This window comes from Oncorhynchus keta, unplaced genomic scaffold (genome assembly GCF_023373465.1).
Source record: "Oncorhynchus keta strain PuntledgeMale-10-30-2019 unplaced genomic scaffold, Oket_V2 Un_contig_7986_pilon_pilon, whole genome shotgun sequence".
In the NCBI taxonomy this organism is placed as follows: domain Eukaryota; kingdom Metazoa; phylum Chordata; class Actinopteri; order Salmoniformes; family Salmonidae; genus Oncorhynchus; species Oncorhynchus keta.
The window spans coordinates 147822-171991 of NW_026289793.1; the positions used below are offsets into that span (position 1 = coordinate 147822).

Here is a 24170-nt window from a genome sequence, read left to right on the forward strand (position 1 = left end):
GGGGTACATACAGTATGTAGATCAGTGACACAAAATCTCAAAGTAATCAGGTTGTAACAACGTGAAGTCTTTCTGAAGGCACTATTACCGGATGACATTGTCATTGCCAATAGGAGTGATATAACCTTACAGGATCAGTATTAAGACTAACCTTACAGGATCAGTATTAAGACTAACCTTACAGGATCAGTATTAAGACTAACCTTACAGGATCAGTATTAAGACTAACCTTACAGGATCAGTATTAAGACTAACCTTACAGGATCAGTATTAAGACTAACCTTACAGGATCAGTATTAAGACTAACCTTACAGGATCAGTATTAAGACTAACCTTACAGGATCAGTATTAAGACTAACCTTACAGGATCAGTATTAAGACTAACCTTACAGGATCAGTATTAAGACTATAACCTTACAGGATCAGTATTAAGACTATAACCTTACAGGATCAGTATTAAGACTAACCTTACATGATCAGTATTAAGACCTTACAGGATCAGTATTGGATCAGTATTAAGTCTAACCTTACAGGATCATTATTAAGACTAACCTTACAGGATCAGTATTAAGACTAACCTTACAGGATCAGTATTGGATCAGTATTAAGTCTAACCTTACAGGATCAGTATTAAGACTAACCTTACAGGATCAGTATTAAGACTAACCTTACAGGATCAGTATTAAGACTAACCTTACAGGATCAGTATTGGATCAGTATTAAGTCTAACCTTACAGGATCAGTATTAAGACTAACCTTACATGATCAGTATTAAGACTAACCTTACAGGATCAGTATTAAGACTAACCTTACAGGATCAGTATTAAGACTAACCTTACAGGATCAGTATTAAGACCCTACAGGATCAGTATTAAGACTCTACAGGATCAGTATTAAGACCCTACAGGATCAGTATTAAGACCCTACAGGATCAGTATTAAGACTCTACAGGATCAGTATTAAGACTCTACAGGATCAGTATTAAGACTCTACAGGATCAGTATTAAGACTCTACAGGATCAGTATTAAGACTCTACAGGATCAGTATTAAGACTCTACAGGATCAGTATTAAGACTCTACAGGATCAGTATTAAGACTCTACAGGATCAGTATTAAGACTCTACAGGATCAGTGTTAAGACTATAACCTTACAGGATCAGTATTAAGACTCTACAGGATCAGTATTAAGACCTTACAGGATCAGTATTAAGACTCTACAGGATCAGTGTTAAGACTATAACCTTACAGGATCAGTATTAAGACTCTACAGGATCAATATTAAGACTCTACAGGATCAGTATTAAGACTCTACAGGATCAGTATTAAGACTCTACAGGATCAGTATTAAGACTCTACAGGATCAGTATTAAGACCCTACAGGATCAGTATTAAGACCCTACAGGATCAGTATTAAGACCCTACAGGATCAGTATTAAGACCCTACAGGATCAGTATTAAGACCCTACAGGATCAGTATTAAGACTCTACAGGATCAGTATTAAGACTCTACAGGATCAGTATTAAGACTCTACAGGATCAGTATTAAGACTACAGGATCAATATTAAGACTCTACAGGATCAGTATTAAGACTTACAGACAGTATTAAGACTCTACAGGATCAGTGTTAAGACTATAACCTTACAGGATCAGTATTAAGACTCTACAGGATCAGTATTAAGACTCTACAGGATCAATATTAAGACTCTACAGGATCAGTATTAAGACTCTACAGGATCAGTATTAAGACTCTACAGGATCAGTATTAAGACCCTACAGGATCAGTATTAAGACTCTACAGGATCAGTATTAAGACTCTACAGGATCAGTATTAAGACTCTACAGGATCAGTATTAAGACTCTACAGGATCAGTATTAAGACTCTACAGGATCAGTATTAAGACTCTACAGGATCAGTATTAAGACTCTACAGGATCAGTATTAAGACTCTACAGGACCAGTGTTAAGACTATAACCTTACAGGATCAGTATTAAGACTCTACAGGATCAGTATTAAGACTCTACAGGATCAGTGTTAAGACTATAACCTTACAGGATCAGTATTAAGACTCTACAGGATCAATATTAAGACTACAGGATCAGTATTAAGACGACACAAGAACTGTTGAGTGTTGGCTTAAATCGGGAAAATTTCCTTCAATTCTACTGTGCAATCTGTAACTCTTCAGTGATGTAGACTGAATAGAGCTTTAGTCCACCGTTCTTTGTTTACCTTCTTTCATGGATCTTTTCTCCTGCGTGGCAAGTTACAAGGACAGTCATTTAATTAAACTTTACACCATTATTATTATACTGATGTTTCCCATCTACAACAGCTGGAGAACATACGGACATCCTGGTGCTTTCCGCAGGTCCTGGAGTTGTAGGGAAAACTCCTGGAAAACGCTGCTCACCACTGTTCCCAGGGTCACAACGTTATAAATCACCTGGGAGCCTGAGCAGCAGTGGTAGGATTTTCCTTTGTTTTACTGTTTACCTCGCCATATATTCAGGTCACTCTAGATAAGTGTTGGCTAAATGACCATGATTGGACAGTTGGTCGACTCTACTGGCTTTAGAAAAGTAGAGAATAGTTTGAGGAAAACAGGGGGTCTAGTAACATGGTACTTACTGTATGGACCAAACATCAATTATGCTTTTCAGGGAAAATGGCCTCCAGCAAAGCTACACTGAACAAATATAAACAATCATTTCAAAGATTTTACCAAGTTAGTTCATATAAGGAAATCGTTCAATTGAAATAAATTCATTAGGACCTAATCTATAGTTTTCACGACTGGGAATACAGATATGCATCTGTTGGTCACAGATACCTTTTAAAAATAAGAGTTGATCAGGCTGTTGATTACGGCCTGTGGAATATTGTCCCACTTCTCTTCAATAGCTGTGTGACGTTCCTGGATATTGGCGGGAACTGGAACACACCGTCCTACACGTTGATACAGAGCATTCCAAACATGCTCAATGGGTGACATGTCTGGTGAATATGCAGGCCATGGAAGAACTGGGACATTTTCAGCTTCCAGGAATTGTGTACAGATCCTTGGGACATGGGGCCGTGCATTATCATGCTGAAACATGAGGTGATGGCAGCAGATGAATGGCACAACAATGGGACTCAGGATCTCGTCACATGTATCTCTGTGCATTCAAATTGCCATCGATAAAATGCAATTGTGTTAGTTGTCCGTATCATATGCCTGCCCATACCATAACCCCACCGCCACCATGGGGCACTCTGTTCACAACGTTGACATCAGCAAACCGCTCGCCCACACGACGCCACACACGCCGCCTGCAATCTGCCCGGTACAGTTGAAACGGGATTCATCCTGAAGAGCACACTTCTCCAGTGTGTCAGTGGCCATAGAAGGTGAGCATTTGCCCACTATAGTCAGTCACGACACCAAATTGCAATGAGGTTGACTGAGGAGGACGAGCAGGCAGATGAGCTTCCACGAGACGGTTTCTGACAGTTTGTGCAGAAATGATTCAGTTGTGCAAACCTACAGTTTCATCAGCTGTTCGTTCGGGTGGCTGGTCTCAGACGATCCCGCAGGTGAAGAAGCTGGATGTGGAGGTCCTGGGACGGTGTGGTTACACGTGGGCCGCGGTTATGAGGCCGGTTCAACGTACTGACATTCTCTAAAATGAAAGCAGCTTATGGTAGAAAAAAACATTGAAAGCTCTGGCGGACATTCCTGCAGTCAGCATGCCAATTGCACTCTCCCTCAAACACAAGGTGCACCTGTGTAGTGATCATGCTGTTTAATGAGCTTCTTGATATGCCACTCCTGTCAGATGGATGGATTAAATTGGCAAACGGAGAAATGCTCACTGACAGGGATGTTAACTAATGTGCACATAATTTCAGAAACGTTTTGTGCACATGGAACATTTCTGGGATCTTTTATTTCAGCTCATGAAACCTGGGACCAAAACTTTACATGTTGTTTTATATGTTTGTTATAGTGTCTTCAGAAAGTATTTATACCCATGGACTTATTCTACATGTTTTGTTATAGCCTGGATTATATAGATCTGTTTTTCCCCTCACCCATCTAGACACAAATACCCCATAATAAAAGTGAAAACACATTTTCAAATTTACTTAAATGAAATATATATAAATATAATTGACATGAGTTTTCACACCCAAGTCACTATTTTGTAGAAGCACCTTTGACAGTGATTACAGGTGTGAGTGTTTCTGGGTAAGTCGTAAGCACTTTCCACACCTGGATAGTGCAACATCTGCACATTATTTTCTAAATTCTTCAAGCTCTGTCAAATTGGTTGTTAATCATTGCTAGACCACCGTTTTCAGGTATTGCCATAGATTTAAGTTAAAATTGTAACTTGGCCACCGTCTTGGTAGGCTTGCCATAAAGGGGTTGAATTAAGATTGACTAGTTCATTTGTAAAAATAAACAATTCCACTTTGACATGGGGTGTTATGTCCTGGCCAGTGATAAAATCTAAATGTACATTTAAAAAAAATGAATGCTGTAACAACAACATGTGTGAACAGTTGAGGGTTGTGATGCTTCCTGAAGGCACTGTAACTACTGACATTTAATGAACTAAGCCAAATGGTTGTTTCTATTGACTAATATATATATATCTTTGAAATATGATTTGTTTAAATAAACAAATGTACCCTTCTGTGAAATAAACTAAGTCACATTTTTTTACACACTCTGGATATGATAAATATGACCTGAGATAAGTACAAGTTGTAAAAAAAAAAAAAAGTTAATTTATTTGACACATCTGAAAATACAATGTTTTGCTCTGTTGAAATTGTAAAATATATAACTTTTAAGTAGATATGGCAGTTGGTTATGTTTCAGTAATATCACAAAGGGAGGGTTCTCAGATGCAGTACGCTGTCAAGGTCCAGTCTCCTGGAAGCATTATTCCAACATAAAACACAGCACCATACAGACATGTACTGACAGAGTACTGACCCAACTGGGAGACCGTCCGCTGACGATACGATGGAATTAAAAGTAGACTCCTCGAGATGACGTTGCAACGAAGATATAGAGATGAGTGAGATACAGTCACACAAAGCATGTGCACGGGTGCGCTTCACGCTGCTACAACGTGGTAGCTACAGGACCAAAACAGAGGAGTAGTTTAACCTCACGCTGCTACAACGTGGTAGCTACAGGACCAAAACAGAGGAGTAGTTTAACCTCACGCTTCACGCTGCTACAACGTGGTAGCTACAGGACCAAAACAGAGGAATAGTTTAACCTCACGCTTCACGCTGCTACAACGTGGTAGCTACAGGACCAAAACAGAGGAGTAGTTTAACCTCACGCTGCTACAACGTGGTAGCTACAGGACCAAAACAGAGGAGTAGTTTAACCCTGCGCTTCACGCTGCTACAACGTGGTAGCTACAGGGCCAAAACAGAGGAGTAGTTTAACCTCACGCTGCTACAACGTGGTAGCTACAGGGCCAAAACAGAGGAGTAGTTTAACCTCACGCTTCACGCTGCTACAACGTGGTAGCTACAGGGCCAAAACAGAGTAGTTTAACCTCACGCTTCACGCTGCTACAACGTGGTAGCTACAGGGCCAAAACAGAGGAGTAGTTTAACCTCACGCTGCTACAACGTGGTAGCTACAGGGCCAAAACAGAGGAGTAGTTTAACCTCGTGCTTCACGCTGCTACAACATGGTAGCTACAGGACCAAAACAGAGGAGTAGTTTAACCTCACGCTTCACGCTGCTACAACGTGGTAGCTACAGGGCCAAAACAGAGGAGTAGTTTAACCTCGTGCTTCACGCTGCTACAACGTGGTAGCTACAGGACCAAAACAGAGGAGTAGTTTAACCCTACGCTTCACGCTGCTACAACGTGGTAGCTACAGGACCAAAACAGAGGAGTAGTTTAACCCTACGCTTCACGCTGCTACAACGTGGTAGCTACAGGGCCAAAACAGAGGAGTAGTTTAACCTCACGCTGCTACAACATGGTAGCTACAGGGCCAAAACAGAGGAGTAGTTTAACCCTGCGCTTCACGCTGCTACAACGTGGTAGCTACAGGACCAAAACAGAGGAGTAGTTTAACCTCACGCTTCACGCTGCTACAACGTGGTAGCTACAGGACCAAAACAGAGGAGTAGTTTAACCTCACGCTTCACGCTGCTACAACGTGGTAGCTACAGGGCCAAAACAGAGGAGTAGTTTAACCTCACGCTGCTACAACGTGGTAGCTACAGGGCCAAAACAGAGGAGTAGTTTAACCTCACGCTGCTACAACGTGGTAGCTACAGGACCAAAACAGCGGAGTAGTTTAACCTCACGCTGCTACAACGTGGTAGCTACAGGGCCAAAACAGAGGAGTAGTTTAACCTCACGCTGCTACAACGTGGTAGCTACAGGACCAAAACAGAGGAGTAGTTTAACCTCACGCTTCACGCTGCTACAACGTGGTAGCTACAGGGCCAAAACAGAGGAGTAGTTTAACCTCACGCTTCACGCTGCTACAACGTGGTAGCTACAGGACCAAAACAGAGGAGTAGTTTAACCCTGCGCTTCACGCTGCTACAACGTGGTAGCTACAGGGCCAAAACAGAGGAGTAGTTTAACCTCACGCTGCTACAACGTGGTAGCTACAGGACCAAAACAGCGGAGTAGTTTAACCTCACGCTGCTACAACGTGGTAGCTACAGGGCCAAAACAGAGGAGTAGTTTAACCTCACGCTGCTACAACGTGGTAGCTACAGGACCAAAACAGAGGAGTAGTTTAACCTCACGCTTCACGCTGCTACAACGTGGTAGCTACAGGACCAAAACAGAGGAGTAGTTTAACCCCGCGCTTCACGCTGCTACAACGTGGTAGCTACAGGACCAAAACAGAGGAGTAGTTTAACCCCGCGCTTCACGCTGCTACAACGTGGTAGCTACAGGACCAAAACAGAGGAGTAGTTTAACCCGCGCTTCACGCTGCTACAACGTGGTAGCTACAGGACCAAAACAGAGGAGTAGTTTAACCCCGCGCTTCACGCTGCTACAACGTGGTAGCTACAGGACCAAAACAGAGGAGTAGTTTAACCTCGTGCTTCACGCTGCTACAACGTGGTAGCTACAGGACCAAAACAGAGGAGTAGTTTAACCTCACGCTTCACGCTGCTACAACGTGGTAGCTACAGGACCAAAACAGAGGAGTAGTTTAACCTCACGCTTCACGCTGCTACAACGTGGTAGCTACAGGACCAAAACAGAGGAGTAGTTTAACCTCACGCTTCACGCTGCTACAACGTGGTAGCTACAGGACCAAAACAGAGGAGTAGTTTAACCTCACGCTTCACGCTGCTACAACGTGGTAGCTACAGGACCAAAACAGAGGAGTAGTTTAACCTCACGCTTCACGCTGCTACAACGTGGTAGCTACAGGACCAAAACAGAGGAGTAGTTTAACCTCACGCTTCACGCTGCTACAACGTGGTAGCTACAGGACCAAAACAGAGGAGTAGTTTAACCTCACGCTGCTACAACGTGGTAGCTACAGGACCAAAACAGAGGAGTAGTTTAACCCTGCGCTTCACGCTGCTACAACGTGGTAGCTACAGGACCAAAACAGAGGAGTAGTTTAACCTCACGCTTCACGCTGCTACAACGTGGTAGCTACAGGACCAAAACAGAGGAGTAGTTTAACCTCACGCTTCACGCTGCTACAACGTGGTAGCTACAGGACCAAAACAGAGGAGTAGTTTAACCCCGCGCTTCACGCTGCTACAACGTGGTAGCTACAGGACCAAAACAGAGGAGTAGTTTAACCTCGTGCTTCACGCTGCTACAACGTGGTAGCTACAGGACCAAAACAGAGGAGTAGTTTAACCTCACGCTTCACGCTGCTACAACGTGGTAGCTACAGGACCAAAACAGAGGAGTAGTTTAACCTCGTGCTTCACGCTGCTACAACGTGGTAGCTACAGGACCAAAACAGAGGAGTAGTTTAACCTCACGCTGCTACAACGTGGTAGCTACAGGACCAAAACAGAGGAGTAGTTTAACCCTGCGCTTCACGCTGCTACAACGTGGTAGCTACAGGACCAAAACAGAGGAGTAGTTTAACCTCACGCTTCACGCTGCTACAACGTGGTAGCTACAGGACCAAAACAGAGGAGTAGTTTAACCCCGCGCTTCACGCTGCTACAACGTGGTAGCTACAGGACCAAAACAGCGGAGTAGTTTAACCTCACGCTTCACGCTGCTACAACGTGGTAGCTACAGGACCAAAACAGAGGAGTAGTTTAACCCCGCGCTTCACGCTGCTACAACGTGGTAGCTACAGGACCAAAACAGCGGAGGGTAGTTAGTTTTAAGTTCCTCGGCGTACACATCACAGACAAACTGAATTGGTCCACCCACACAGACAGCATCGTGAAGAAGGCGCAGCAGCGCCTCTTCAACCTCAGGAGGCTGAAGAAATTTGGCTTGTCACCAAAAGCACTCACAAACTTCTACAGATGCACAATCGAGAGCATCCTGGCGGGCTGTATCACTGCCTGGTACGGCAACTGCTCCGCCCACAACCGTAAGGCTCTCCAGAGGGTAGTGAGGTCTGCACAACGCATCACCGGGGCAAACTACCTGCCCTCCAGGACACCTACACCACCCGATGTTACAGGAAGGCCATAAAGATCATCAAGGACAGCAACCACCCGAGCCACTGCCTGTTCACCCCGCTATCACCCAGAAGGCGAGGTCAGTACAGGTGCATCAAAGCTGGGACCGAGAGACTGAAAAACAGCTTCTATCTCAAGGCCATCAGACTGTTAAACAGCCACCACTAACATTGAGTGGCTGCTGCCAACACACTGTCATTGACACTGACCCAACTCCAGCCACTTTAATAATGGGAATTGATGGGAAATTATGTAAAATATATCACTAGCCACTTTAAACAATGCTACCTAATAATGTTTACATACCCTACATTATTAATCTCATATGTATACGTATATACTGTACTCTATATCATCTACTGCATCTTTATGTAATACATGTACCACGAGCCACTTTAACTATGCCACTTTGTTTACATACTCATCTCATATGTATATACTGTACTCGATACCATCTACTGTACCCTGCCTATGCTGCTCTGTACCATCACTCATTCATATATCTTTATGTACATATTCTTTATCCTCTTACACTTGTGTCTATAAGACAGTAGTTTTGGAATTGTTAGTTAGATTACTTGTTGGTTATCACTGCATTGTCGGAACTAGAAGCACAAGCATTTCGCTACACTCGCACTAACATCTGCTAACCATGTGTATGTGACAAATACAATGTGATTTGATTTGAGTAGTTGAACCTCGTGCTTCAACGCTCCCTAGTTGTGGAGGAAATGGATCCACTACGTGTTAACTTTGTGCAACGACATCTCGCTGAGTCGACCTTTAATGAAACCATTCACAATCTGGTAACACAGAAAGCGGAGTAACAATTAGCCTACATTATGGTCTCATCCAAGAAACAGCAACAAAGACCTTTATATCACAGATGTGATATTACCACCTCTCTCTCAGCCCTTAGTCTGCCTTAAAGAGAGAACATGGCTGTTATTCTACATGGAGGGTTCAGAGATGATGTGAGACCGGTTGTGCGTCCCAAATGGCACCCTATTCTCTATGTTGTGCACTACTTTTGGCTGATAAGGCTCCGGTGAAAGTAGTGCACTATATAAGGAATAGGGTGCCATTTGGGACACGAGGCCAGGAGATGAAGTATTGTATGCAATGTAAACAGAGAGTTTTAACACACTGAGGTATCGTCACAAAGCAAGCCCTCTTCACATCTCCTTTCAGAATAAATACACTTGTATTATTGTTCTAAACGTTATGAGAAATATTGTAGTAGTTGTGAGCAACCAACAGTGATAAAATAAAACATTAAATATTTTTAAAATATCCTCAAATCCATGATTTTGTTTCTCGTTCCATATCCATATGAACAGAAAGGTAGTCAAGTTAAAGTTAGAAAACTATGTTCAATAAATAAAGTTCTTCTTGTGTATTGTGAACATTGGTTCTATTCCGAATGGCTCCCTACTCCCTATGTAGTGCTGGTCAGAAGTAGTGCACTACATAGGGAATAGGGTGCTATTTTGGACATATCCAGAGAGTTGCATAGTGTGCAGATGGGGCCTGTGGTGCAGAGCAGACTGAGCCTGGAGGGGCTTGGCGGGGTGGTGCTAGGCAGGTTGGGGCTAGGCGGGGTGGGGCTAGGCAGGGTGGGGCTAGGCTAGGCTAGGTGGGGCTAGGCTAGGTGGGGCTAGGCTAGGTGAGGCTAGGTGGGGCTAGGCTAGGTGGGGTTAGGCTAGGTGAGGCTGGGCGGTGCTAGACAGGGTGGGGCTAGGTGAGGCTAGGCGGAGTCGTGCTAGACAGGGTGAGGCTAGGTGGGGTGGGGCTAGGCTAGGTGAGGCTAGGCGGGGTGGTGCTAGACAGGGTGAGGCTAGGTGGGGTGGGGCTAGGTGGGGCTAGGCTAGGTGAGGCTAGGTGGGGTGGTGCTAGACAGGGTGAGGCTAGGTGAGGCTAGGCGGAGTGGTGCTAGACAGGGTGGTGCTAGACAGGGTGAGGCTAGGCTCCACTGGGGCTGCATGGTAAAGTCCCATACAAACATAAGTCTCAATGGGTCCTTAGCTCTCACATCCCTGTAGGGGTCAATTCCACTTCAATTCAGTCCATTCAGGAAGTTCACTGACAGTCCACTTTTCTTCAATGGGAAAAATGTGGAATTGTAGTTCATCTACTTCCTCAAATTCCAGAATTAAAATTGACCCCAACCGTGGTGGTTAGGGACAACCTCTTCCAAGTCTCCATGTGCTCCTGGGCCCAGCATTGGGCGGCGTGTCCTCCAGCCCAGTAGGGAGCAGCCTAACCAGGCTGTGTCTCTCAGTACACCCAGCTGACAGGGACCCACTGGGGCTCAGAACACAGCTGCTCCACGGCCGCCTGCAGCTGCTCAAAGGCCTTGTCCAGGTTGTCGTTAACGATGGTCAGGTCAAAGTAGTGGCTGTAGGCCCGGCGGATCCTGGCGCTCTCATCCACCGTCTTCTTCAGATCTGTCTCCTGGGAGGGGGAGAGAGAGAGTGGAGGGGGAGAGAGAGAGAGTGGAGGGGGAGCGAGAGAGTGGGGGGAGCGAGAGAGTGGAGGGGAGAGAGAGAGAGAGTGGAGGGGAGAGAGAGAGAGAGGAGGGGGAGAGAGAGAGAGAGAGTGGAGGAGAGAGAGAGAGAGAGTGGAGGAGGAGGAGAGAGAGAGAGAGGGGAGAGAGAGAGAGTGGAGGGGTAGAGAGAGAGTGGAGGGGAGAGAGAGAGAGTGGAGGGGGAGAGAGAGAGAGTGGAGGGGAGAGAGAGAGAGTGGAGGGGGAGAGAGAGAGTGGAGGGGAGGGGAGAGAGAGAGTGGGAGAGAGAGAGAGAGTGGAGGGGGAGAGAGAGAGAGAGAGAGTGGAGGGGGAGAGAGAGAGAGAGAGTGGAGGGGGAGAGAGAGAGAGAGAGAGTGGAGGGGGAGAGAGAGAGAGAGAGAGAGTGGAGGGGAGAGAGAGAGAGAGAGTGGAGGGGGAGAGAGAGAGAGAGAGTGGAGGGGGAGAGAGAGAGAGTGGAGGGGTAGAGAGAGAGTGGAGGGGAGAGAGAGAGAGTGGGGGGGGAGAGAGAGAGAGAGTGGGGGGGAGAGAGAGAGAGTGGAGGGGGGAGAGAGAGAGTGGAGGGGGAGAGAGAGAGAGAGAGAGAGAGAGAGTGGAGGAGAGAGAGAGAGAGAGTGGAGGGGGGAGAGAGAGAGAGAGTGGAGGGGGAGAGAGAGAGAGTGGAGGGGGAGAGAGAGAGAGAGTGGAGGGGGAGAGAGAGAGTGGAGAGAGAGTGGAGGGGAGAGAGAGAGTGGAGAGAGAGAGTGGAGGGGAGAGAGAGAGAGTGGAGGGGGAGAGAGAGAGAGTAGAGAGTGAGAGTGAGAGTGAGAGAGAGAGAGAGGTTTCCATCAGTGATTATCTTCTGAATAACTACAACACTCAGAATTGTGCACAGATCCACCAACATCCAGAGACTGACCGTGAGCAGTTTGGTGGTGAGTCCAGCGTCCACCACGGCTTTGTGCATCGCTCTTAGTGTGTCCAGTTGTGGAGCAGCAACAAACACCACAAACGGCATGAACTCTGCTGTCTTCAACTGCTTCAGCGCCTGACGACACACACACACACAACCCATCAACACACACACACAACCCATCAACACACACAACCCATCAACACACACACACACAACCCATCAACACACATCATGCTTATTCAGGTTTTCTTATGACCCATGCAGCTGTCTTTATCTCAATATCAAATTATTTCTGGGTAACAAATTAGGTCCCTTACTGTCATTATTTTCAATCAAAATAGTCAAAAAGAAACAAAAATAGCTTCTTAGCAAAAGTAATTTCTCAAAGAACTGTCTGGGAGTGGTCTGAATGGGGAGGGGGAAACTGAGAACTAGCTGTTATTGGCAGAGAGGTTTGGAACTCTCTTTCTTATTGGTCTATTAATTCATTTTCCACATGGTGATGTCACCAGGCAGACCAAAACTCAATCCCACAAAAACAAGCTGAAATTTCAGGCGGTCTTTTCAATCAGCTCTTACACTAAAAGGCATGATCATAATGTTCACATTACAGTATTATTCCAACCTAAGTGCAGTAATATAAGGACACAGGAAAACCACATTTTTGACGGAACTGGACCTTTAAAATGAGTAAATCCTGACTGTGTGAAATGTGTGTGTGTCAGACCTACCTGTGGGTTAACGTCCAGTATGCAGGTACGTCCTGCGTCCACCACCTCGTGGATGGAGTTCATCTTGGTTCCGTAGAGGTTTCCATCGTACTCTCCATGCTCCAGGTAGCGACGGGCCTTAATGTCTGTCTCCATCTGGGACCGAGACACAAAGCAGTACGACTGGCCGTCTCTCTCCTCCTCCCGAGCAGGCCGAGACGTGACTGGAGGGAGGTGAGGAAATGGTGGGAGGTAAGGAGGAGGGCGAGGAGAGAGTGAGAGGTGGGGTAAGGAGATTGAGGGAGGTATTGCAGGAGGGGTGAGGAGAGAAGGAGGGGCGAGGAAAGATCTCATTCAACCATAGGAGACTGAAGTTTGTCGTCTTCTGCTGTACCCCTGACACACACACACACACACACACACACACACACACACACACACACACACACACACACACACACACACACACGGGGACTGGGACTCACAGGGAACAGTGGTTCCATAGAGCAGGGGGTTGATATACACACAGGGGGGACTGGGACTCCATAGAGCAGGGGGTTGATATACACACAGGGGGGACTGGGACTCACAGGGAACAGTGGTTCCATAGAGCAGGGGGTTGATATACATACAGGGGGGACTGGGACACACAGGGAGGACTGGGACTCCATAGAGCAGGGGGTTGATATACACACAGGGGGGACTGGGACTCCATAGAGCAGGGGGTTGATATACACACAGGGGGGACTGGGACTCCATAGAGCAGGGGGTTGATATACACACGGGGGGACTGGGACACACAGGGGGGACTGGGACTCCATAGAGCAGGGGGTTGATATACACACAGGGGGGACTGGGACACACAGGGGGACTGGGACTCCATAGAGCAGGGGGTTGATATACACACAGGGGGGACTGGGACTCCATAGAGCAGGGGTTGATATACACACAGGGGGGACTGGGACTCACAGGGAACAGTGGTTCCATAGAGCAGGGGGTTGATATACACACAGGGGGGACTGGGACTCCATAGAGCAGGGGGTTGATATACACACAGGGGGACTGGGACTCACAGGGGACGGTGGTTCCATAGAGCAGGGGGTTGATGATGATCAGTCTGTTCTTCAGGCTGCGCCGGCCCACTCCCTGAGCACCAATCAGAACCAGGGTCTTCCTCTTGAATGGAGGCATCTTGGCCACCTCTTCGTAGATCTGCAGCTCGTGGCGGTCAAACTCTGGTCGTCACGACAACAGACACACTACCACCATCAGCTTAGTTTGCTCAGTAATAAAACTAACACAACTACGGAACAAAAATATGAAAACGCAATTTCAACGATTTTACTGAGTTAGTTAACTGTCAATTTAAATAAATTCATTAGACCCTAATTTAAGGATTTCACATGACTACTGTTATCAGTATTACAACACCCACTGGGGAGCCAGGCCTGGTCAACAACATGTTACTGATAGCAACACCCACTACTGTTATCAGTATTACAACACCCACTGGGGAGCCAGGCCTGGTCAACAACATGTTACTGATAGCAACACCCACTACTGTTATAACAACAGTATAACAACACACCACTGGTCAAGCAACTGTTTATCAGTATTACAACACCCACTGGGGAGCCAGGCCTGGTCAACAACATGTTACTGTTACTGTTATCAGCAACACTGGGAGCCAGGCCTACATGTTATCAGTATTACATTACAACACCCACTGGGGAGCCAGGCCTGGTCAACAACATGTTACTGATAGCAACGCCCACTACTGTTATCAGTATTACAACACCCACTGGGGAGCCAGGCCTGGTCAACAACATGTTACTGATAGCAACGCCCACTACTGTTATCAGTATTACAACACCCACTGGGGAGCCAGGCCTGGTCAACAACATGTTACTGATAGCAACACCCACTACTGTTATCAGTATTACAACACCCACTGGGGAGCCAGGCCTGGTCAACAACATGTTACTGATAGGCCCACTACTGTTATCAGTATTACAACACCCACTGGGAGCCAGGCCTGGTCAACAACATGTTACTGATAGCAACGCCCACTACTGTTATCAGTATTACAACACCCACTGGGGAGCCAGGCCTGGTCAACAACATGTTACTGATAGCAACACCCACTACTGTTATCAGTATTACAACACCCACTGGGGAGCCAGGCCTGGTCAACAACATGTTACTGATAGCAACGCCCACTACTGTTATCAGTATTACAACACCCACTGGGGAGCCAGGCCTGGTCAACAACATGTTACTGATAGCAACACCCACTACTGTTATCAGTATTACAACACCCACTGGGGAGCCAGGCCTGGTCAACAACATGTTACTGATAGCAACACCCACTACTGTTATCAGTATTACAACACCCACTGGGGAGCCAGGCCTGGTCAACAACATGTTACTGATAGCAACACCCACTACTGTTATCAGTATTACAACACCACTGGGAGCCAGGCCTGGTCAACAACAGTTATATACAACACCCACTACTGTTATCAGTATTACAACACCCACTGGGGAGCCAGGCCTGGTCAACAACATGTTACTGATAGCAACGCCCACTACTGTTATCAGTATTACAACACCCACTGGGGAGCCAGGCCTGGTCAACAACATGTTACTGATAGCAACGCCCACTACTGTTATCAGTATTACAACACCCACTGGGGAGCCAGGCCTGGTCAACAACATGTTACTGATAGCAACACCCACTACTGTTATCAGTATTACAACACCCACTGGGGAGCCAGGCCTGGTCAACAACATGTTACTGATAGCAACACCCACTACTGTTATCAGTATTACAACACCCACTGGGGAGCCAGGCCTGGTCAACAACATGTTACTGATAGCAACGCCCACTACTGTTATCAGTATTACAACACCCACTGGGAGCCAGGCCTGGTCAACAACATGTTACTGATAGCAACACCCACTACTGTTATCAGTATTACAACACCCACTGGGGAGCCAGGCCTGGTCAACAACATGTTACTGATAGCAACACCCACTACTGTTATCAGTATTACAACACCCACTGGGAGCCAGGCCTGGTCAACAACATGTTACTGATAGCAACACCCACTACTGTTATCAGTATTACAACACCCACTGGGGAGCCAGGCCTGGTCAACAACATGTTACTGATAGCAACACCCACTACTGTTATCAGTATTACAACACCCACTGGGGAGCCAGGCCTGGTCAACAACATGTTACTGATAGCAACACCCACTACTGTTATCAGTATAACAACACCCACTACTGTTATCAGTATTACAACACCCACTGGGGAGCCAGGCCTGGTCAACAACATGTTACTGATAGCAACACCCACTACTGTTATCAGTATAACAACACCCACTACTGTTATCAGTATTACAACACCCACTGGGGAGCCAGGCCTGGTCAACAACATGTTACTGATAGCAACACCCACTACTGTTATCAGTATTACAACACCCACTGGGGAGCCAGGCCTGGTCAACAACATGTTACTGATAGCAACACCCACTACTGTTATCAGTATTACAACACCCACTGGGGAGCCAGGCCTGGTCAACAACATGTTACTGATAGCAACACCCACTACTGTTATCAGTATTACAACACCCACTGGGGAGCCAGGCCTGGTCAACAACATGTTACTGATAGCAACACCCACTACTGTTATCAGTATTACAACACCCACTACTGTTATCAGTATTACAACACCCACTGGGGAGCCAGGCCTGGTCAACAACATGTTACTGATAGCAACGCCCACTACTGTTATCAGTATTACAACACCCACTGGGGAGCCAGGCCTGGTCAACAACATGTTACTGATAGCAACGCCCACTACTGTTATCAGTATTACAACACCCACTGGGGAGCCAGGCCTGGTCAACAACATGTTACTGATAGCAACGCCCACTACTGTTATCAGTATTACAACACCCACTGGGGAGCCAGGCCTGGTCAACAACATGTTACTGATAGCAACACCCACTACTGTTATCAGTATTACAACACCCACTGGGGAGCCAGGCCTGGTCAACAACATGTTACTGATAGCAACACCCACTACTGTTATCAGTATAACAACACCCACTGGGGAGCCAGGCCTGGTCAACAACATGTTACTGATAGCAACACCCACTACTGTTATCAGTATTACAACACCCACTACTGTTATCAGTATAACAACACCCACTACTGTTATCAGTATTACAACACCCACTGGGGAGCCAGGCCTGGTCAACAACATGTTACTGATAGCAACACCCACTACTGTTATCAGTATAACAACACCCACTGGGGAGCCAGGCCTGGTCAACAACATGTTACTGATAGCAACGCCCACTACTGTTATCAGTATAACAACACCCACTACTGTTATCAGTATAACAACACCCACTACTGTTATCAGTATTACAACACCCACTGGGGGAGCCAGGCCTGGTCAACAACATGTTACTGATAGCAACGCCCACTACTGTTATCAGTATAACAACACCCACTACTGTTATCAGTATAACAACACCCACTACTGTTATCAGTATTACAACACCCACTGGGGAGCCAGGCCTGGTCAACAACATGTTACTGATAGCAACACCCACTACTGTTATCAGTATAACAACACCCACTACTGTTATCAGTATTACAACACCCACTGGGGAGCCAGGCCTGGTCAACAACATGTTACTGATAGCAACGCCCACTACTGTTATCAGTATTACAACACCCACTGGGAGCCAGGCCTGGTCAACAACATGTTACTGATAGCAACACCCACTACTGTTATCAGTATTACAACACCCACTGGGGAGCCAGGCCTGGTCAACAACATGTTACTGATAGCAACACCCACTACTGTTATCAGTATTACAACACCCACTGGGGAGCCAGGCCTGGTCAACAACATGTTACTGATAGCAACACCCACTACTGTTATCAGTATTACAACACCCACTGGGGAGCCAGGCCTGGTCAACAACATGTTACTGATAGCAACACCCACTACTGTTATCAGTATAACAACACCCACTGGGGAGCCAGGCCTGGTCAACAACATGTTACTGATAGCAACACCCACTACTGTTATCAGTATTACAACACCCACTGGGGAGCCAGGCCTGGTCAACAACATGTTACTGATAGCAACGCCCACTACTGTTATCAGTATAACAACGCCCACTACTGTTATCAGTATAACAACGCCCACTACTGTTATCAGTATAACAACGCCCACTACTGTTATCAGTATAACAACGCCCACTACTGTTATCAGTATAACAACGCCCACTACTGTTATCAGTATAACAACACCCACTACTGTTATCAGTATTACAACACCCACTGGGAGCCAGGCCTGGTCAACAACATGTTACTGATAGCAACACCCACTACTGTTATCAGTATTACAACACCCACTGGGGAGCCAGGCCTGGTCAACAACATGTTACTGATAGCAACACCCACTACTGTTATCAGTATAACAACACCCACTGGGGAGCCAGGCCTGGTCAACAACATGTTACTGATAGCAACACCCACTACTGTTATCAGTATTACAACACCCACTGGGGAGCCAGGCCTGGTCAACAACATGTTACTGATAGCAACACCCACTACTGTTATCAGTATTACAACACCCACTGGGGAGCCAGGCCTGGTCAACAACATGTTACTGATAGCAACACCCACTACTGTTATCAGTATTACAACACCCACTGGGGAGCCAGGCCTGGTCAACAACATGTTACTGATAGCAACACCCACTACTGTTATCAGTATTACAACACCCACTACTGTTATCAGTATTACAACACCCACTGGGGAGCCAGGCCTGGTCAACAACATGTGATGGCTCTGGTCAACAACATGTTACTGATAGCAATGCCCACTACTGTTATCAGTATAACAACGCCCACTGGGGGGCCTGGTCAACAACATGTGATGGCTCTGACCAACAACAGCAGGATCAGAGAGGTCTAACAGCAGGATCAGAGAGGTCTAACGGCTGGATCAGAGAGGTCTAACAGCAGGATCAGAGAGGTCTAACAGCAGGATCAGAGAGGTCTAACAGCAGGATCAGAGAGGTCTAACAGCAGGATCAGAGAGGTCTAACAGCAGGATCAGAGAGGTCTAACAGCTGGATCAGAGAGGTCTAACAGCAGGATCAGAGAGGTCTAACAGCAGGATCAGAGAGGTCTAACAGCAGGATCAGAGAGGTCTAACAGCAGGATCAGAGAGGTCTAACAGCTGGATCAGAGAGGTCTAACGGCAGGATCAGAGAGGTCTAACGGCAGGATCAGAGAGGTCTAACAGCTGGATCAGAGAGGTCTAACAGCTGGATCAGAGAGGTCTAACAGCAGGATCAGAGAGGTCTAACAGCAGGATCAGAGAGGTCTAACAGCAGGATCAGAGAGGTCTAACAGCAGGATCAGAGAGGTCTAACGGCAGGATCAGAGAGGTCTAACGGCTGGATCAGAGAGGTCTAACAGCAGGATCAGAGAGGTCTAACAGCTGGATCAGAGAGGTCTAACAGCAGGATCAGAGAGGTCTAACAGCAGGATCAGAGAGGTCTAACAGCAGGATCAGAGAGGTCTAACAGCTGGATCAGAGAGGTCTAACGGCAGGATCAGAGAGGTCTAACGGCAGGATCAGAGAGGTCTAACAGCAGGATCAGAGAGGTCTAACGGCAGGATCAGAGAGGTCTAACGGCAGGATCAGAGAGGTCTAACGGCAGGATCAGAGAGGTCTAACGGCAGGATCAGAGAGGTCTAACAGCAGGATCAGAGAGGTCTAACAGCAGGATCAGAGAGGTCTAACAGCAGGATCAGAGAGGTCTAACAGCAGGATCAGAGAGGTCTAACAGCAGGATCAGAGAGGTCTAACAGCAGGATCAGAGAGGTCTAACAGCAGGATCAGAGAGGTCTAACAGCAGGATCAGAGAGGTCTAACAGCAGGATCAGAGAGGTCTAACAGCAGGATCAGAGAGGTCTAACAGCAGGATCAGAGAGGTCTAACAGCAGGATCAGAGAGGTCTAACAGCAGGATCAGAGAGGTCTAACAGCAGGATCAGAGAGGTCTAACAGCAGGATCAGAGAGGTCTAACAGCAGGATCAGAGAGGTCTAATGGCTGCTGAACTCACCTGCATTCTTGGACATCAGGTACATCATCTTCTTCTTCTTCTTCTTTCCTGTTAGTGTCCCACAGAGAACACCTGGGAGGAACAACACACATTAAAAGTTCACTGAACCACAAGAGGGCACCAGAGTAAAAATTATTTCCGAAGCATGTCTGAGTTGTGGACACAAGTAGAGGGGAAGTAGAGGGGGGTTATTTATTAGAGTTTATTAGAGGTTATTTATTAGAGTGTGGATTCAGCCTATACTTTGCTGCCTAATGTGATAATTTGAGAAATAAACTGTCATGGGTATATTAGGCTGTGTGTATATAGCACACTTCTTTTCAGGTGGGCAGAAGATATGATTTTGGGGTAGATGTCAGAACATTTTGAGTATAGAGATGTGTGTTACAATTCCATTTCACCTTAGTTGAACCAGGCAGTGTTCTGAGTTATATAGGCGGGTGTAAAGAAGTCTAACTACGTAATAATAATGACATTTTAAGCACTTTTCAAAACACCCAATGTCACTTTACAGTCAGAAATGTACCTGATCCATTCCATTCTCTCGTCACAAAGGCCTTCCTCTTCTCCTCTAAGAACTGACTGGGGATCAGTCCTGTGGCTCCTCCCACAATGTTGACTGCCTGAGGGACAGGATGTGAGGTCAGAGACATGCTACTTCCTGTTTCTCATTCTAGTACAGTTAAATAGTTAACACACACACATGGACGCAGCGGTCTATGGTACTGCATCTCAGTGCAAGAAGCATCACTACAGTCCCTGGTTTGAATCCAGGCTGTATCACATCCAGCCGTGATTGGGAGTCCCATAGGGTGGCACACAATTGGCCCAGCGCTGTCCGGGTTTGGCCGTCATTGTAAATAAGAATTTGTTCTTAACTGATTTGCCCAGTTAAATAAAGGTTACACACACACACACCAAAAAGTTATTTTGTTGGCATTTACACAAGTCCCCATTACCAGTAAAACATCATCAAAACATATTCATTTCACTTACTTGTTGTGCTGTTTCATTGTTTATTCGTTTCATTCAGGATTTCTATGGAACGCAGTTTGGGTCTTAGCGTGTCAAAAGTTACATGTCAAATAAAAACTTTATTTGATGTGTCATATAAGCTTGTTGACCAATCAGGATATGACTGCATGTCACATAATAATCTAACTCGTTCTTTCATTTTTTAAATGTAATTATTATAATAATCACTCGTATTTCAAATGTCACAACGATTCATCGATACGTATGCTATGATGCTGGTAGAGTTGCTAGCTAGCTCATAGATGCCAACAATGTTCTTCCCCAAAAACACACAATCTGTTTCAGTAGCTATAGTTACCTGGCTAACTATATAGGTATAGGTAGGTTATATAGGTTATATATAGGTATGCACGTCATGTACCTACGTTAAATAGGTATGCACGTCATGTACCTACGTTAAATAGGTATGCACGTCATGTACCTACGTTAAATAGGTATGCACGTCATGTACCTACGTTAAATAGGTATGCATGTCATGTACCTACGTTATATAGGTATGCATGTCATGTACCTACGTTATATAGGTATGCATGTCATGTACCTACGTTATATAGGTATGTACACCATCTACCTACGTTATATAGGTATGTACACCATCTACCTACGTTATATACCTGTAGGTATGCACGTCATGTACCTACGTTAAATAGGTATGCATGTCATGTACCTCCTACATTATATAGGTATGCATGTCATGTACCTACGTTATATAGGTATGCACGTCATCTACCTACGTTATATAGGTATGCACGGCAGCTTTGACATCGGTTTTTAACGTTGGCGTTAAACTAGACATCGGGCCGATACCGATGGTGGCATTTTTTAGCTAATATCGTCCGATTCCGACATATCGTGCATCCCTAATTAAAAGTTCCACCTAGCGAATCAAAAGAAGGCAAGATGGAGCACGGACCTATTACCATATTGCATCTCTCCATCCAGTTGTTTCAGATCAAGTGCCTAGGGGTGGATGTGGGAAAGTCATTCAACCCTGAGTCTAAGAGAACGTTCCTCTGAAAGTAGTAGCAGAGCCATATATTTGAGCAGTAAGGCATGAGGACCTGTGGATTATGGATGAATAACACACAGCTAAGGGCTGTTCTGTGGTCAGCAGTACCTACCTGCCACCAGTTAGGGTCCTCTCTGTTGACGATGTGCAAAACATCTCCTTTAGAGAAGGCCAGGCCAGCCTCCTTACAGGGGATCAGGTTGTCTGTGGCTGGGCTGTAGTTAAAGTGGGGTTTCAGATGCACCTAGAAAACAAGGTCTGTGTTACCATAGTTACAGCTTCAGGTAGAAAAAGGGAAATAGGAGGGGTGTTTAACAACAACATCTTCAGATTGTAAATCAACAACAGCCCAACACTCTACAGTCTGTACTGTGAGAATCTACAGAGAGAAACAAACCATCTACAGGACTGCATCTCTCCAGGAACAGGGTTGGAGAGCCCTGCCCTACACGATCATATCTCTCCAGGAACAGGGTTGGAGAGCCCTGCCCTTCAGGATCATATCTCTCCAGGAACAGGGTTGGAGAGCCCTGCCCTTCAGGACCATATCTCTCCAGGAACAGGGTTGGAGAGCCCTGCCCTACAGGACCATATCTCTCCAGGAACAGGGTTGGAGAGCCCTGCCCTTCAGGACCATATCTCTCCAGGAACAGGGTTGGAGAGCCCTGCCCTACAGGACCATATCTCTCCAGGAACAGGGTTGGAGAGCCCTGCCCTTCAGGACCATATCTCTCCAGGAACAGGGTTGGAGAGCCCTGCCCTTCAGGATCATATCTCCCCAGGAACAGGGTTGGAGAGCCCTGTCCTACAGGACCATATCTCTCCAGGAACAGGGTTGGAGAGCCCTGCCCTACAGGACCATATCTCTCCAGGAACAGGGTTGGAGAGCCCTGCCCTTCAGGACCATATCTCTCCAGGAACAGGGTTGGAGAGCCCTGCCCTTCAGGACCATATCTCTCCAGGAACAGGGTTGGAGAGCCCTGCCCTACAGGACTGCATCTCTCCAGGAACAGGGTTGGAGAGCCCTGCCCTTCAGGACCATATCTCTCCAGGAACAGGGTTGGAGAGCCCAGCCCTTCAGGATCATATCTCTCCAGGAACAGGGTTGGAGAGCCCTGCCCTTCAGAATCATATCTCTCCAGGAACAGGGTTGGAGAGCCCTGCCCTTCAGGACCATATCTCTCCAGGAACAGGGTTGGAGAGCCCTGCCCTTCAGGACCATATCTCTCCAGGAACAGGGTTGGAGAGCCCTGCCCTTCAGGACCATATCTCTCCAGGAACAGGGTTGGAGAGCCCTGCCCTTCAGGACCATATCTCTCCAGGAACAGGGTTGGAGAGCCCTGCCCTTCAGGATCATATCTCTCCAGGAACAGGGTTGGAGAGCCCTGCCCTTCAGGATCATATCTCTCCAGGAACAGGGTTGGAGAGCCCTGCCCTTCAGGACCATATCTCTCCAGGAACAGGGTTGGAGAGCCCTGCCCTTCAGGACCATATCTCTCCAGGAACAGGGTTGGAGAGCCCTGTCCTACAGGACTGCATCTCTCCAGGAACAGGGTTGGAGAGCCCTGCCCTTCAGGATCATATCTCTCCAGGAACAGGGTTGGAGAGCCCTGCCCTTCAGGATCATATCTCTCCAGGAACAGGGTTGGAGAGCCCTGCCCTTCAGGACCATATCTCTCCAGGAACAGGGTTGGAGAGCCCTGCCCTTCAGGATCATATCTCTCCAGGAACAGGGTTGGAGAGCCCTGCCCTACAGGATCATATCTCTCCAGGAACAGGGTTGGAGAGCCCTGCCCTACAGGACCATATCTCTCCAGGAACAGGGTTGGAGAGCCCTGCCCTACATGACTGCATCTCTCCAGGAACAGGGTTGGAGAGCCCTGCCCTGCCCTTCAGGACCATATCTCTCCAGGAACAGGGTTGAAGAGCCCTGTCCTACAGGACTGCATCTCTCCAGGAACAGGGTTGGAGAGCCCTGTCCTACAGGACTGCATCTCTCCAGGAACAGGGTTGGAGAGCACTGTCCTACAGGACTGCATCTCTCCAGGAACAGGGTTGAAGAGCCCTGCCCTTCAGGACCATAGCTCTCCAGGAACAGGGTTGAAGAGCCCTGTCCTACAGGACCGCATCTCTCCAGGAACAGGGTTGGAGAGCCCTGCC

At 46.8% G+C, this 24170-nt stretch overlaps 1 protein-coding gene and 1 long non-coding RNA gene across 52 annotated transcripts in view; both read right to left on the reverse strand.

Moving 5' to 3' along the window:
* Positions 1 to 18: 18 nt before the first annotated feature.
* On the reverse strand, positions 19 to 10459 carry LOC127926628 (uncharacterized). 50 transcript variants are annotated; one of them, XR_008124666.1, is made up of 6 exons: positions 7093 to 10459; positions 6681 to 6734; positions 1640 to 6504; positions 783 to 834; positions 616 to 693; positions 19 to 385 (listed from the first exon to the last, which is right to left on the reverse strand). It is a non-coding gene; the product is annotated as an uncharacterized LOC127926628 (long non-coding RNA). The 50 variants fall into 50 exon arrangements; XR_008124655.1 differs by having other exon boundaries at positions 1640 to 6626; XR_008124642.1 differs by having other exon boundaries at positions 1640 to 6626; positions 6681 to 6788; positions 7032 to 10459.
* Positions 10460 to 10466: 7 nt separating this feature from the next.
* The window catches only part of LOC118379258 (protein PALS2-like), a 48241-nt gene continuing 34537 nt past the window's right edge, over positions 10467 to 24170 (reverse strand). For both annotated transcript variants that reach the window (XM_052512080.1, XM_052512081.1), the window contains 7 exons: positions 22123 to 22254; positions 20493 to 20589; positions 19967 to 20038; positions 13871 to 14032; positions 12819 to 13021; positions 12091 to 12219; positions 10467 to 11122 (listed from right to left, as the gene is read on the reverse strand). In XM_052512080.1, coding sequence (XP_052368040.1) covers positions 10946 to 11122; positions 12091 to 12219; positions 12819 to 13021; positions 13871 to 14032; positions 19967 to 20038; positions 20493 to 20589; positions 22123 to 22254 — 972 coding nt within the window. In that variant the 3' untranslated portion in view covers positions 10467 to 10945. The remainder of the gene's footprint in view (positions 11123 to 12090; positions 12220 to 12818; positions 13022 to 13870; positions 14033 to 19966; positions 20039 to 20492; positions 20590 to 22122; positions 22255 to 24170) is intronic.